The sequence below is a fragment of the Pleurodeles waltl genome, chromosome 8 (genome assembly GCF_031143425.1).
Source record: "Pleurodeles waltl isolate 20211129_DDA chromosome 8, aPleWal1.hap1.20221129, whole genome shotgun sequence".
In the NCBI taxonomy this organism is placed as follows: Eukaryota; Metazoa; Chordata; class Amphibia; order Caudata; family Salamandridae; genus Pleurodeles; species Pleurodeles waltl.
In genome coordinates, this window is record NC_090447.1 from 613,085,128 (window position 1) to 613,099,113 (window position 13,986).

A 13,986-nucleotide genomic window follows, 5' to 3' on the forward strand; every position below is an offset into this window, starting at 1 on the left:
AGAGAAAATCTGGTAAGATGCAAACAAGAAAGCCATATGCAAATGCATGGAGTGGATCCATAGCCCCTGGGTGGACAGTGTAGTAAAAGCCATAGGAGATCATGAATGACCCCCAGATGCCCTCACCAAGGTACTTTCCCCCATCTATTCATTGTGACTATAGCCAGTAGCGCATTTCAAAGTCTGCATGTCTCACTACACGAAAGGATAGCATAATCTAGATTCAAAAGAACTTATAGATGCCAGGGGGGAGCAAATTGGTAACTTAAAATCAGAGTCCCCCAGTACCCGAATATCTAGATCCCACCTAATGTTGGTGGGGGGAGGAATCCCACGGCCCATAGGAGGCCCACTTAAAGGTACAAGGTTCAAAAGACGCATATAATGATCACGGGCCGGGGGCGATAATGCCCCCCGAACCAATAAAGCGCATGACTGACAGGCTGGGACGTACCTCACCAACGTTGCCTGAAAGTGAAGGGCCCTATCCCTGTCTCTGTATGTATTGCAAATGTACCAAGGAGTCCACCGAAAAGAAAAGTGAGAACATCATGAAGAAAACCCTTTGTCTTGATCGACGGCCCTTGATTGTGTCATATAAGCGTCATGATTGTTACTGCTAATATACCTTGGTCTCTCTTGGCTGTTGCTCAGGAATTCCAATTTGAACTGAATTTCAGAACCCTGGGGAGGGGAGGTACAGTGTTTTACCATAATCAGAACTTCAGCAAGTTCAGTATCAATTAATTTTACTTCAATACAGTCCGTCTGTCCCCCATCTGCAGCATGGCGTTTTACATAGACAATGCCGGAAAGAACTATTGAATAACAATGTTGAAAATTACGTATCAAGTGGGCAAATGTATTTCTTTAAGAAACTCTGCTTTCATTGGCGCCCTGTGGTAACTTGGGATGTTTAGTCAGATACACTGATCTTCCCTGATTGGGAACCTTAAAACACTTTCATATTTTAAACATATGTTATAAGATTGGAGTAAACATAATGAGTCATGTAGCCTGTATATCACTAAGTAAAAATAAGACAAACAAATAAAAAAAGCCCTTGAGGAGTGATGAGAAGATGACTGCACTACCTCCAGTTCTGTAAACATTTGAACAGCACGTTTCACATCATTGCTTCTAGGTTTAGCTACATTCTACCAGAAAGGGCATATTGTGGCTTTCGTGAGCAGTGATCTAAACATTTACTCACTGGGTGTTTCTTTTGTAAAATAAGCTTATTTTAGGAGCCTGAGGTAAATGAGGAAAGCACTGGAATTAAGCCAAAACAAATGTCAGCAAAATGGGAGGAGGTGAGAGGAACTGCACGTGGCAATCATGCACAGGCTACCTGCTTTAAACACCCACAGTTAAAAGGGAGTAACAAAGAAATAACAAAAGTAGTCCATCACAGCAATAGATAAAGAAACCAAAGTGGAATAATACAGTAGTTAATCACTGCTCTGAAACAGAAGAACAAGTGAAAAAAGGCAGAACTCACCACTAGAGAGCAAGACTTTTTAAAGGACACTGCAACCAACAAATTAAATTGCTTTAAGCCATGAGAAGTATACCAAAAGTATACATGGGGTTGAACGCTTACTCTCAACCTTAAAAGGAATACTTTGACATGTATGTTTGTTTAAAAACTGTAGCAGCGTATTGGATGGTACAAACGGTGCTGCAGTCAACAGGTGACATTTAACTTGTCATTCTGTTGTATTTTCCTGTACCTTACTAGAAAGTTAAATATTTTCATTGGAGATTAGCTAATTTCGCTATGATTTAGGGGTCAGCTCACATTCACTGGAAATTGCGCTGCAGGCTGAGAGTTAAAAAATCTGCAATATTAGTTAGCAAAAGAAATGAAGGTGATCTTGCAAAAAAAGGAATTTTCTCACAGTATTCATTTGTTCAAGTCATTACTTCATAATCTGTTTTCTCCCTTTTTGCCTTGTTGCACAAATGTTTGGGTAATTGAGATTTAAGAAACTCTTGTTGCCATATTCACTACTGTAGGAAAATGCCCTTTTGCCCCTATATGTGTGCTCACCCCAACCTTTGCTAGATGTTACTGGACTGCTGCCTAGTGTATGCGCTCTGACTGCTAAAACATGTTGTACTTGACCATACTCCTAATTGGCAAATATAACTCACCTTTAAGTGCCTATTATTATATAGTACAATGTGTACGCAGGACCTGTGAGTTAAATGTCGCTAGTGGACTGTAGCACACCACTGTGCCACCACTAGAGTGACAGTGGAAACTTTGACTGCAGGTCTACTACTATAACCTCTCTGTGCAGTTACAAAGCTGCAAATTTGACCTGTCAAATTAACCCCTTTTCAGAGGTATAAAACCCTCTTTTTAAATTGTAACAAGTCACACATAAGTATGCCTTATTGCCCATTTGGGCAAGGTGCATGGTACTTAAAAATAGCACATGCCAAGGTTTAATGGAAAACATACCCTTGCAGTGACAATGCCCCATAAGATGTGTTCACTGTGGCAGCTGGCTATTCTAAATATAATTAAATAATGCTACATCTGCCTAGCAACAAGTTAAAGTGTTCATTCTTGAGTAGTTATTATTCATTGGTAAATTCAGATTTGTACTCAATGTTTTACAAAAGGTAGTTTTAAAAAGTCACTTTGCCTACTTACAGCCCCTAGAGGCCCATTAGCATTAGCTTCCAACTGCCATCCAAGAACAGAATAATTCCTTGAGGTATAAACTTGCTCACATAGCTGAGACATTGGCCTTGAGTGTGGGGAGGTGTTCTGTTCTTCTGACAGGATGCCTTGTGGGCAGTGCCAGGAACATAATTATCTTCAAAGAGGCCTCTCTTGTTACAGATAAAAGTAGCTAACACCTGGCCATGCTCTTTTTAGTCCTACAAGCCAATCAGGCACCTAACTGAGTGGGAAAGGAGTGTGCCCTAAACTCATTTTGCATGACCGCACAGGAAGGGTTGCTCATTTCACTGACCACACCTACAGGTTGGGAATAGAAATTCTGCCTAGAAGTTGAAAGATTCTGCCATGTTAGATTTAGTCAGAGAGGAACACTGTTGGACTGTTTGGAGAAGGGCACACAAAAACTGCGGCAAAAGTGGGTAGGGTTACCTTTGGGAACTTTTTCCTTATTGGTCCGGAAGAGGCCAGGAATGACTCCCACTGAAATGCTAGTGTGTGGCACAAATATGGTAGTCCTGGGTGCCCTCCTCAGAACATTGCTGGACCTGTGGAATACAGAAGGAGGACTGCACCTGTTGTTGAGACCTTTGAAGTAAACTTTAAAGGCGGCATCTGCTCCCATATGTACACGGGACAAAGGACTGGACTCCAAAGGTCAGTTAGCGGACCTTCTGTTAAGTTACTGGGACACAAAAGCTGCAAGAAGACCAGTTTCTTGAAAGAGTCCAGCTGACCTGTTACAACTGGATCTTTGCTGTACCCTGCTAATGACTTCTGTTGGAGTGAGTCATGGCCCCCAAGATCTGTTCCTGAGGTCATGAAACCTTTGGCTGGTGTCCCAGTGTACCCCTCCTGCCTAGGCCTAAAACTTGGGACTTAGAAACTTTTTCCAAATTTCTGCCTGGGGAAGCATCATGGGATCGGGATCAACCTGCTAGCCAAATGGACAAGCGTGCATTGCTGGTGGGCCTGATTTTGCCCCAGCTCCCACTATGGTCTTCTCTGCAGCAGCAAATCTTATTTAGCATGCCAGATGCCATTTGGCATCCAAAGGTGTTGAACAAACTTCGACTACAGCCTGCATCCTTGACCCATTGAAGGGATCCAACTTCCAGAAAAGAGACTAAATCCGAAGGTGGAAATCTTGCCTGCGGTTGGCGCTTTGTGCTTTTTTGTGATATTTTTACTTATAACTATAAAAAGTCATATCTCTGGTTTCTCTTATTGTTTTTTGTCATTTTGGTGCCTTTTGGTGAGGTTTTTATTGTGTTGTTCGTTTGACTTTTTAACTGTTTTGGTACTTGTAAATACTGTATACGTTTTCTTAAGTTAAGATTGTCTGTGCTGTGCAAAGGCTACCAGGATTTGAGCTTACCTTTAAATGACTGAAACCTTTACTGAACTTAGTGGATGGGGTGCTATCCATTTCATCAAATGATCCACTTTGTCACAACTACTGCATAATCAGCAAAAAACAATAAAAAAGGTTATGCTCAACTTTTTGAACCAATGCAATGCTTATATAATCTGTCATCAGGATCCTTATCATCGACCACAAGCAGAGACTTCTTTGAAATGGTGACATTTGGGGTCATTTGGTAGGATCAAAGTGGGCAGCAAATGGTGCACAACATATTTATTGCCATTTTAGCAGTAGCACTGTTACCGTGTGGGTGCAAATTGCACATGCTCAGGTTTTGGACTCACACATTATACAAGATGTTAGCTGTTGTTGATTGTAAGTGCAACATTGTTAAATGCGGAGTAACGTTGGAAGCAAAAGGGGAAAAGTGTTTACTATGTTGCTTGCCTTGTTGCACACCCATGCATATATTGGATGCAAAAACACACGAGACTCCTCGTAAGTGTTAGTGATAAAGAGTTTTTGTGCAACCAGTTTTAACAGCAAGGTATGAACTACTCTATTTGTGTTGAAGGACTGTCCAAGACTCTAGAAGGATTACTCTAATGGAAAATTCAAGTGAGGGAGAAACGCTGAAAGCATACTCAACCCATTGGCATAATAGAACTTGAGGGGGCCCCCTAGGAATGTACCTGGAGGGGAGCCCCTCCCCCTTGGACCAGTCAGGGGCCTGCCACCCGTGCACAGGGTACTGTGCTGAGGGGGCATCCGGGAGCTCGGGTGCCCCCTGCACCGCAGGGGCTGCAGGAGTCTTTTTTAGGCCACTGAGACAACTTTCTGGGCAAGTCACTGGAATGTTTCCTGTAATATTTTGTAAAGACCCAGTGGTGTAAAAAAACATAATGGGGTACTTCTGCAGAATATGACGAGTGGCCCTTGACACTCCCATATCTCACAGATGCTCATAGCCTTCCTTTGAAAGACGCCCTGGTGTGCAGGGGCCTTTGTAACACCTGTGTAAAGGAATCTTTTTGAGCTAATTTACTGTAATTCACCATCACCACTGGCAACACTGGCCACTGTATCCCGATTCTGTGAGCTACTGATACTAGCGGTTACCAGTAATTCAGGGTTGATGAAAATCTGGCCCATTACTAACAAATGAGGAAATACAGAGGGAATCGATGATTCAAGGTCTAATAACCCTTGGCTTTTCCTTATTGTTAGGTTTTGACTACACAGTGCTTGTGATGTGCTTGTTAAATCTATTGTATTTAATATCAATCTTAACAGGGGCTTACATCCCACCCCCTTGCTTTTCATTGGTTGCTGTGCTTGCCACTTACTTTTCCTCCTTTCTATTGGCTATTGCACTTTTTCCTGCATTTACCTATGCTTGTTTTTAGTGTGTTTGTTGTTATCGGTTTCCAGAGGCCCTATTACTGTTTTGCTGCATGCACTGACAGTCAAAGAGTAAGTTCTGGGACTAATAAATTCAAGTTTTTCAAGCACTAATCAACTTTTATGCAGTTTTAAATGATCCACTCCTTCAATACTTACACTGTTAGGTCATCTAATTCCAAGACCCTGATCGTAACTGCACTCAGCTGTCCCCCCAGGGCATCATGCACTCACCAGTCCCCCTGAGTCGGAAGCAGGCACCCACTCTAGTGCTCTCTTTTGTTGCAGAGGTGGATGCTTATTATTTTCTTTTAGGCTGTGTTCTGTGTGGGCAGCCTGCTGTGGGGTGTGGTGACGAGATTCCCTGCTCGGTACCGCTTTATAAGAAGAGCTGCTTGTGTCCTGCTGCTGCAATGTGTGATCGTGAGACCTATGGCCCTGTGGCTTTCCAACCCCATGGGCATGTTGTGGCGAACGCTGTCCCACTTGCCCATGCAGGTCTCCTCCCCTTTCATCAGCTTTCATCAGCCTTCTGGCACTGAGCAGGGCTTTACTATAGAAGGCTTCGCTCGGTCCAACCTGGACTCGCAGCAGATAAACCAAGTAGAGGTCAAGCTCTCGAATGCGCACAATGATATGCCGGGGCTAAACAAAGAGCGCTGTGCTACCGCACTGGGGCCTGCAACCCAGCTGCTCACCATCTGTGCTTTCTAGGGGAATGCCCTTGAACAGAATGACCATGACCAGGTCCGAGGCATCAAATCTTGTTGACCTGGTGCTGGCAGTCTATGTGGTGTATCTTTCCGAGCTGGTCGAGGTTAGAAAGGAGGCAGCAGTGTGGCTTACGACCAGTTATGGTCAGCACCAGGTCCTGGTGACTCTGCAGGCTCAGGTCTTAGCCTTAGCTTGGCTAGAAGCCGGGCAACCCATGCCCGCTTGTGTTCAGCGCTCTGGCTAAGAAGCTCTTCTTTGGACGTGCACTTCTCCTCGCACAACATGCGCCACTCCTGCTGTTTCAGGTAGCATGTTTAAAGGCGTACAGGTTGAACCAGTTATAGTCCGGCATGCGCAGGTGCGGCAGCAAGGCCTTGATGCATAGGGGGCACTCATCCATAGCTTTTGGTGATGCAACATATGAAGTTTCTGCAGCATTTTATTTTCCTGGTGTACACACGTACCTCCCTTTTGTTTACGGTCGCATTGCTGGAAATGTCCAGCATGCTTGTCGCACTACAATCTAGAGGCAATAGATTCTCAACTGGCCCTGCGCCGACCCTCAAAGTCAAATCGTGGGGTAGATCTTCTTGGTGTACCTTTTATGGACTCATTTTCAGACTCCTTAGAATTGTAATATTTATTAACGACTGACAGTTTATTGTTAATCACATAGGCGAAACTAGTGCATTTACCAATACTTGTTACCATATAGTATCACGCTAATATTTCAGCTGTTTATGCAGCTAAATTCTATGTGTGAAAGCGATCTGTAGTGTTTCAGCGTATCTCATAATTTTGATGGTATTTTAACCATTCTTACCAGCACCATCGGAATTACGAAGCCCTTCTTTATAAGGGCCCGAGTACAGCCGAGTATAGGTGGTCTAAGACTGTTGCCTTTCATTGCTTTCTTTATGGAAGTCAAAGACTAAGGGGGAGTTAGCGGGGAGCTGATTTATGCCACTTCTGCTTGACATTGCGCTCCCACACGTTTCTCTGGTCAGAAGCGCGTTATTTTTATAGAATTTCATACGGTTTGTTATTTATCTTGGGACTTTAAACGGTTTACTGTCATGTAAAGCGTCATGTAAAGCGTCAAAATAATCTTTAAAAAATGAAAGATTATTTTAACAAGCTCTATCCTGGGAATGGCTGAGGTGGAATATGTGCTGAAGCTGATGAAGGGAAAATAGTTACCATTTTGTGTAAAGCAGCCCGAATATTTGCTAACTGTTTAGATTCAATGTCCTGGAGTTTTATTGCAAAATCTTTCATGTAAGGCAATCACAGTTTGTTAAGCTAAAAGCTTATGTAAATCGCAAGCATTTATATTAACTGCTAAATACTCGAAAGTGCATTTAGGGCCTTGCATTATAGGAACACCGTGCAACACTTTCAGGTTTGTTGACTTTATCTCAGCTGCTGAACCTAATGGGAGGAGGGGGTACTTGTCTGGAGCCTGCTGTTGACCGAAAACAGGCTCTTTTCTAATTAATTTTGTGCGTCATACTACGTGAACATAAAACTCATTAAAGTAATACTTGTATTTAACGTTTGCTAAACTCTGCTGGTGCATGAGTCACCCTTATTTTTATTTATCTCTAAAACATTAGGGAGACATATTTCCTCCTTCCGTTTGGTACCTCTACACTTCTTGGCTTCAGATATACTAAAAACAGCACTGCGTATCTGAAAGGGCTGCCAACTATCGAAGGTGAATCGTATGTGTGCTGAGCGGGGCAGCTCCAGGCTGAAATATACCTGTTTGTCGCGAAAACTATAAGAAATGCACCAACGGCAGATGGTTCCATTTTGTTTGTGGAGTTTAACGTATGCTATTTTTGCACGTTCGAGTGTGAGGCTGAAAACGGCAGTTTTTTTTTTTTTAAGGCGCAGTCTAACTCAAGCTTATATTCTTCTCTTTGACAGGAAACCATCAAGGACAATTCCCTCCTTTTCATGCCAAATGTTCTGAAGGTATACCTAGAAAATGGGCAAACCAAATCATTCCGCTTCGATAGTGGTACATCGATCAAGGTAGGGTGGTCTTCTAATGCCTACTGCGCGTTGCATGGCACCAAGCATAGCTTTGAAGCATTCCTAAATGCCTCAACAGAACAGAGTTTGACATCTTGTTCCTTAACGGAAGAATTCACAAGTGAGTGCTTAAGAACTAATGATGTTCTGCTCTGTTTTTAACGTCATTTAAAGATCTTACACCAGGTCAATGAGTCAAAAAGAGGAGGGGAGTTAGGATCATTTTAATGTGGCTGCGACTTAATTAAAATTGTGTGGCAGTTGCTAAGAGGTTTTGACAAGCTGGCAAGCGACTGCACGATTTGTCAGCAGGATCCGAAGCCAAGAAGATTAAGACCAGAGTCGCTAATTGAATATGAACTTGCATGTCCTCTAATGAAACCAGGATTGGATGCTGTTCAGGGTTATCCTAGGGTTAAGTGATCCTGGCAAATGTATTGTTTCAGCCTGAGTTTTAATTATAATGTCTATGCGTAGACTTATGAGTTTCATGATTAAACTAAAAAGTAAAATTGAAATTTAGTGTGTTCACATAGCTAGTGCAAGAAGCACTGGCTATGTGAATAGGTCTGCCTTCCATTTTGGTTTCAAGCTAAAATATTTTTAAAAAAGGGCTACTGTACAGAAAAAAGTAAAGCAGTAAAAATATTGTTTTCTGTATTTAATGCATCTGTGAATTAAGTATTTAATGTGTAATCATTCAGTGAACTATTGAAAGGTAAATAATCACTCATGTATTGTAATGCAAGCACTCTGCAGGAGGAGGGATGATACAGCTAATAGCCAATAATATGAGGTGAAAGAAAAATACTCCTGCGGGCAGAGCCAAATCCCACTCTATGTGCATTTTAACGAATTGTTAGTAGTAGTTTCATAGACAGCTATACTTGAGGCTTGACCTAAAAACAAACTTTTGGTATGAAATCTACCATTTCTAGAGCCATTCAGCGTACATTTTTAAAAATTGTATAGGCGGTACTTGTACTCAGAAGAGCATTTTTCCCAACATTATTTATGAATGGTCACTGTTCTGTATTGATTCCATTTTCTTTAGTATAATCAAAGGAATTAGAAGACATGAAATATTACTTGTAGACTTTAGGACCCTCAGATTGGCCTTTGTTACCCCCTCACACACTGCTTAAATAACCGCAGTCATGAAGAAAGAAATTGTGTTATTAGTTGGGAGGTGTGGAAACCATACTCAGATAATAAAGACAATCCTAGTCAGGGTTTGTTAGAAATGGGGTCTCTTGGTAGCAGAGGTATTCACCTTTATCCAAATAGGACCCACAATCCTTGTCAAGGTTATTCACACACAATCCAAATTATCCTGTGCCCACCCTCTGGTAGCTTGGCACTGAGCAGCCAAGTTTAACTTAGAAGGCAATGTGCAAAGTATTTGTACAGTGAATCATGCAGTAACACAGTGAAAACATCACAAAAATACACCACACAGGTTTAGAAAAATATAAGATATTTATCTGGTCACATTAAGGTCAAAACAACAAAGATTCAATAAGCACAAGTTGAGATATCACTTTTGCAAGATTAAAAAGAATCTTAAATCTCAGAAATTAACAGTTGCCTCTTGTTTGCACAAAGTACCTGGTTTGCGTCAAACATAACCCGCACAGAGACTGCAGAGGAGGAGATGGGTGGAAAAATAGGGTGTGCGTTGGATTTTCAGGCGCGGCACAGAAGATACGTTGTTTCTTTCCATGCTGCAAGGGGCTTTGCGTCGATTTCCAGAGCGAAGGCTTGGTTCTACACTGCGATGCGGGAATCTTTTTGACACGCAGGGATGATGTGTGGAAATCCTGGGTGTGTGGGACGAAGTCACAGGCGTTGTGTCGTGCCGGTGTGGCGATGCATCACATTTTCCGTCGCACGGCAGGTGCTGCGTCAATTCTTCATTCAGGAAGTTGGGCTGTGTTATTCCGGTTTGGCTGTGTGTCGATCCGGCAGGGCTGAGCGTCAAATTTCTGGTTGCAAGGCAGGCGCTGCATCAAATCTTCACTTGGGAAATCGGGCTGTGTCGTTCCGGTTTGGCTGTGCAGCGATTTTCTCGTCGCAAGGCAGGCTGTGCGTCCTTTCCAGCAGGCTGCACATCGATTTTTGGTGCACAGGGAGTTCCTTGAAGAGATGAAGTATTTTTGGCCTTGGGACTTCAAAAGACAGGAGGCAAGTTCAATCCGAAGACAGGCCACTAGCCTTTGAAATGTAAGTGTCAGGCCCTCCACCAACCCAGTCCAGGAAGACCCATTCAGTATGCAGATGAGTGCAGGTGTGACTGAGTATCCTGTGTTTTTGGTTGTCTGGGTGAAATGTGCAAGAGAGCTATCAACCAGCCCAGCCCAGACGTGGATTGAAGGCAGGCTGTAAGGCAAAGATGGATTTTAAGTGCAGAGCAATGCTCACTTTCTAAAAGTGGCATTTCTAAAATAGTAATATAAAATCCAATCTGACCAATAAGCAGGATTTTGTTTTACCATTCTGGCATACTAACCATGACCTGTTCACCCCTTTCTGATCAGAATCTACCACTCAACCAGGATGTGAGGGCAGACCTAGTACTAACCTATGAAAGGAGCAAGGCCGCACAGTAGTGGAAAATGAATTTAGGAGTTTTCCACTGCCAGGACATATAAAACGCACCCGTATATGTCCTGCCTTTTAACTACATAGCACCCTGCCCTATGGGTTACCTAGTGCCTACCTTAAGGGTGATGTATATGTAGGAAAAGGGGAGTTTGAGGCTTGGAAAGTAGTTTTAAATGCCAAGTCGAAGTGGCAGTGAAACTGCACACACAGGCCTTGCAATAGCAGGCCTGAGACATGGTTAAGGGTCTGCATATGTGGGTGTCACAACCAGTGCTGCAGGCCCACTAGTAGCATTCAATTTACAGCCCCTGGACACATATAGTGCACTTTACTAGGGACTTACAAGTAAATCAAATATGACAATTGGGTATGATCCAATGTTACCATGTTTGTAGGGAGAGAGCATATGCACTTTAGCACTGGTTGGCAGTGGTAAATTGCGCAGAGTCCTAAAACTAGCAAAAACAGTATAAAAAAAGTAGAGGAAGGCAGGCAAAAAGTTGAGAGATGACCACCCTAAGGCTGTTAGGTCTAACAGGGTTGAACCATAAAAATCACTAAATAAACCTGTGCTTAACCCTCTTGTAGTGTGACACAAAAGAAGTCAGGCTTAACTTACAAACAATAAGCAATGTATTTATGCAGCCCTTGAACAGTAATAAAGTGTAAAGACCACACCAATAGAATCCCAAACCAATTTAGAAAAGTAGAGTCAATTTTGCTAAATAAAAGGACACCAAAACAACAAAAATCCAATCAGGAGAACCAGAGTTATGACGTTTTAAAGTTTCAGGTGAAAATAGCACCAAAAAGCACAACGTGGCATTTGCAGTCATCTAGTCATGCTGGAAAGAGGTAATGTGTCAAGATCAGGCCAACTATGACAGAGTCAGATAGAAGGACCTGGTGCGTCCCACTGAGGAGTTTTCTTTCTCAAGTCCACATCTGCGAGATGAACTGCAGGTGGAGGTTGACAGTGAGGGTAACCACAAGGAGGTCATTGTTGATGCAAGGCACAGGTTGAATGTTTTAGCTCGAAAAGCCAGTCATCACTAGAGCTTCTCGTTGACATTCGACAATGGCTGTCACTGCTGACATGGACTGCCATAGCTGATGCAAACAGAGGTCATCACTGGAGATTCACAATTATGGGCAATATGGGCGGTCGTTGATTACCAGGAGGACTCAGTGTGTGGTTTCAAAGAGCCCAAAACAGTTGTGTTTTCTCCTGGAGTTCGGGAGGAGTATACTCTGATGCCAGCCAAGGGTCCAGGTCCTCGGGGGCAACTCAGAGGAGTTGAGATCTTACTCCAGGAGAGGCCAGCAGCAGGGCTCAGGCAGGTCCAGGCTGGCCTATTTGGTGCTGGCCAACTAGGCAGTTGCAGGAAGGCCTCTGGAAACTTTTTGTATCCCTGTAGCTCATCAGACGTTCACCCAGCTGACCCTTGGAGTCACCCTTGAGGAACCTGGTTCAAGGAAAGCAGGTTCAGTATCCTTTCTTCAGACAGAAGGCCAGTCATTCTTTTAACTCTTTTACAGGTCCAGAAGAGTTCTGCTGAGAGGCTCTGACGGTTCCACTTTTACCCCTGGTGGCAGCCTGAGGCGGTGGATGACCCCTTTGCCTGACCTTCCTCCTTTTCTGTGTCTGGCTCCAAACTGTCTAGGCTTACAAAGGGAAAGGCAGGTCTAGATGTGAACTGCATTTGTCGGAGGCAGGGCAGGCAGCTCTTAGAAGCCAAGATGGGGATGGGCAAGCCCAAAGGCTACCATTTGAAGCTCAGGATGGGCTAAGTACAACCTCCCTGGACATCCTAGAAAACTGAATGTGCCAATTTTGTGTATACCAATCTTACCATGTTTAAGGGAGCGAGCACAAGCACCACTGATTGGCAGGAGTAAAGTGCACAGTGTAATAATATCAACAAAATGAGTTCAGCAAAACAGGGGAGTGAAGGCAAAAAGTCTGGGATAATACCACAACAAGGATGTTAAGTCGAAACACACTATGTGTGCCATTATTGTGGACTGTGTAATAAAAAAGTGTTTTGGTCCCTTTGGGGGAAGGATATGAATTAACCTCCACGACAGTGGTTGTACCATAAAGAACTTTCCGTACCAATGAAGTTTGTGAGTAATATATCACATTTATTAGAAACTTAAATTCCAAAATTTAAAGCAAAGTAATTGAGGTGCTCCTGTATAACGGGTCAGTATGAGTGAATTATGTGTTGGTATAAGTGTTGCAGTGCTATTTACATGAAAACTGTGGTTAAAAGCATGAGTTCTCATATAAGCACCTATAACCATAGGTATTGCGAGGCTGCTGTATTTTTCAATAGCCAATCCACATTTTCTAATACAATGTCGACGTTTCAACCCCAATCAAAGAAATGTATTCAGGCCGGTCATCATCAGGACAGAATATTGAAATAGGAAGCACCCCTATTTGATTATACTCAGACACATCCTAGTTGTGTTAAAAATAAAACTATACCAATTCACCTTCCATTTCACGTAGCCCTGGTGTGTTATTAATAATACCACTTTTTTACTTTGCCATCTAATGGCTTCAGGAAGGTCTTAGATCGTTCCATGAAAGTGAGCCAATTGTTTAAAGTTATTCAAATAAGGGTGCTTCCTATTTTGATCAATGTTGATTAAATCCCAAGATCACTTAACTGCATAATTACTATTAAAAATTTTAGAAATGGAAACTGAGGGCCTTATTTACGAGGCCTAGGGTGCGCCACCAAGAAAGGGCAATACGAGCCATATCTACAAGATACGGCGCATTTCTGTCCTTTCCCTGTGCTGGCGCACAAATTGCTGCCTAGAGCCACTGCAGGCACTCTTGCACTGTGGTGCAGGGGGGCCTGCATTGTAGGGATGATTGTACTTGTGCACAAAGGACACCTTCCTTCACAAAAACAATCACAAGAAGTGTTTTCCTCTCGAAAGCGGAAAAAACAGGGAGAAATAAAGATATTTCTCCCTGTTGCATCATTCTTACACCACCCATGAGGTGGTGTATGAATCTTATGCATTCCCAGACTTGCAAATCTGTGAATGTGTCAGATTCCTTTGGGTTCCATGGGTGTTGCGTGGGAACACCCCAAGCAACACTCATGGAGCGGCCCTTTCATACAAAACCATGCAAGGTGGTTTT

The 13,986-nt window shown here is 43.0% G+C and overlaps 1 protein-coding gene and 1 pseudogene across 2 annotated transcripts in view; one reads left to right on the top strand and one right to left on the bottom strand.

Moving 5' to 3' along the window:
* The window catches only part of FRMPD4 (FERM and PDZ domain containing 4), a 1,397,101-nt gene that overhangs the window by 1,138,785 nt on the left and 244,330 nt on the right, over positions 1 to 13,986 (top strand). For both annotated transcript variants that reach the window (XM_069204702.1, XM_069204703.1), the window contains exon 7: positions 8,109 to 8,216. In XM_069204702.1, the coding sequence (XP_069060803.1) occupies positions 8,109 to 8,216 (108 nt within the window). The remainder of the gene's footprint in view (positions 1 to 8,108; positions 8,217 to 13,986) is intronic.
* Positions 5,685 to 6,576, bottom strand: LOC138248991 (nuclear factor 1-like; annotated as a pseudogene).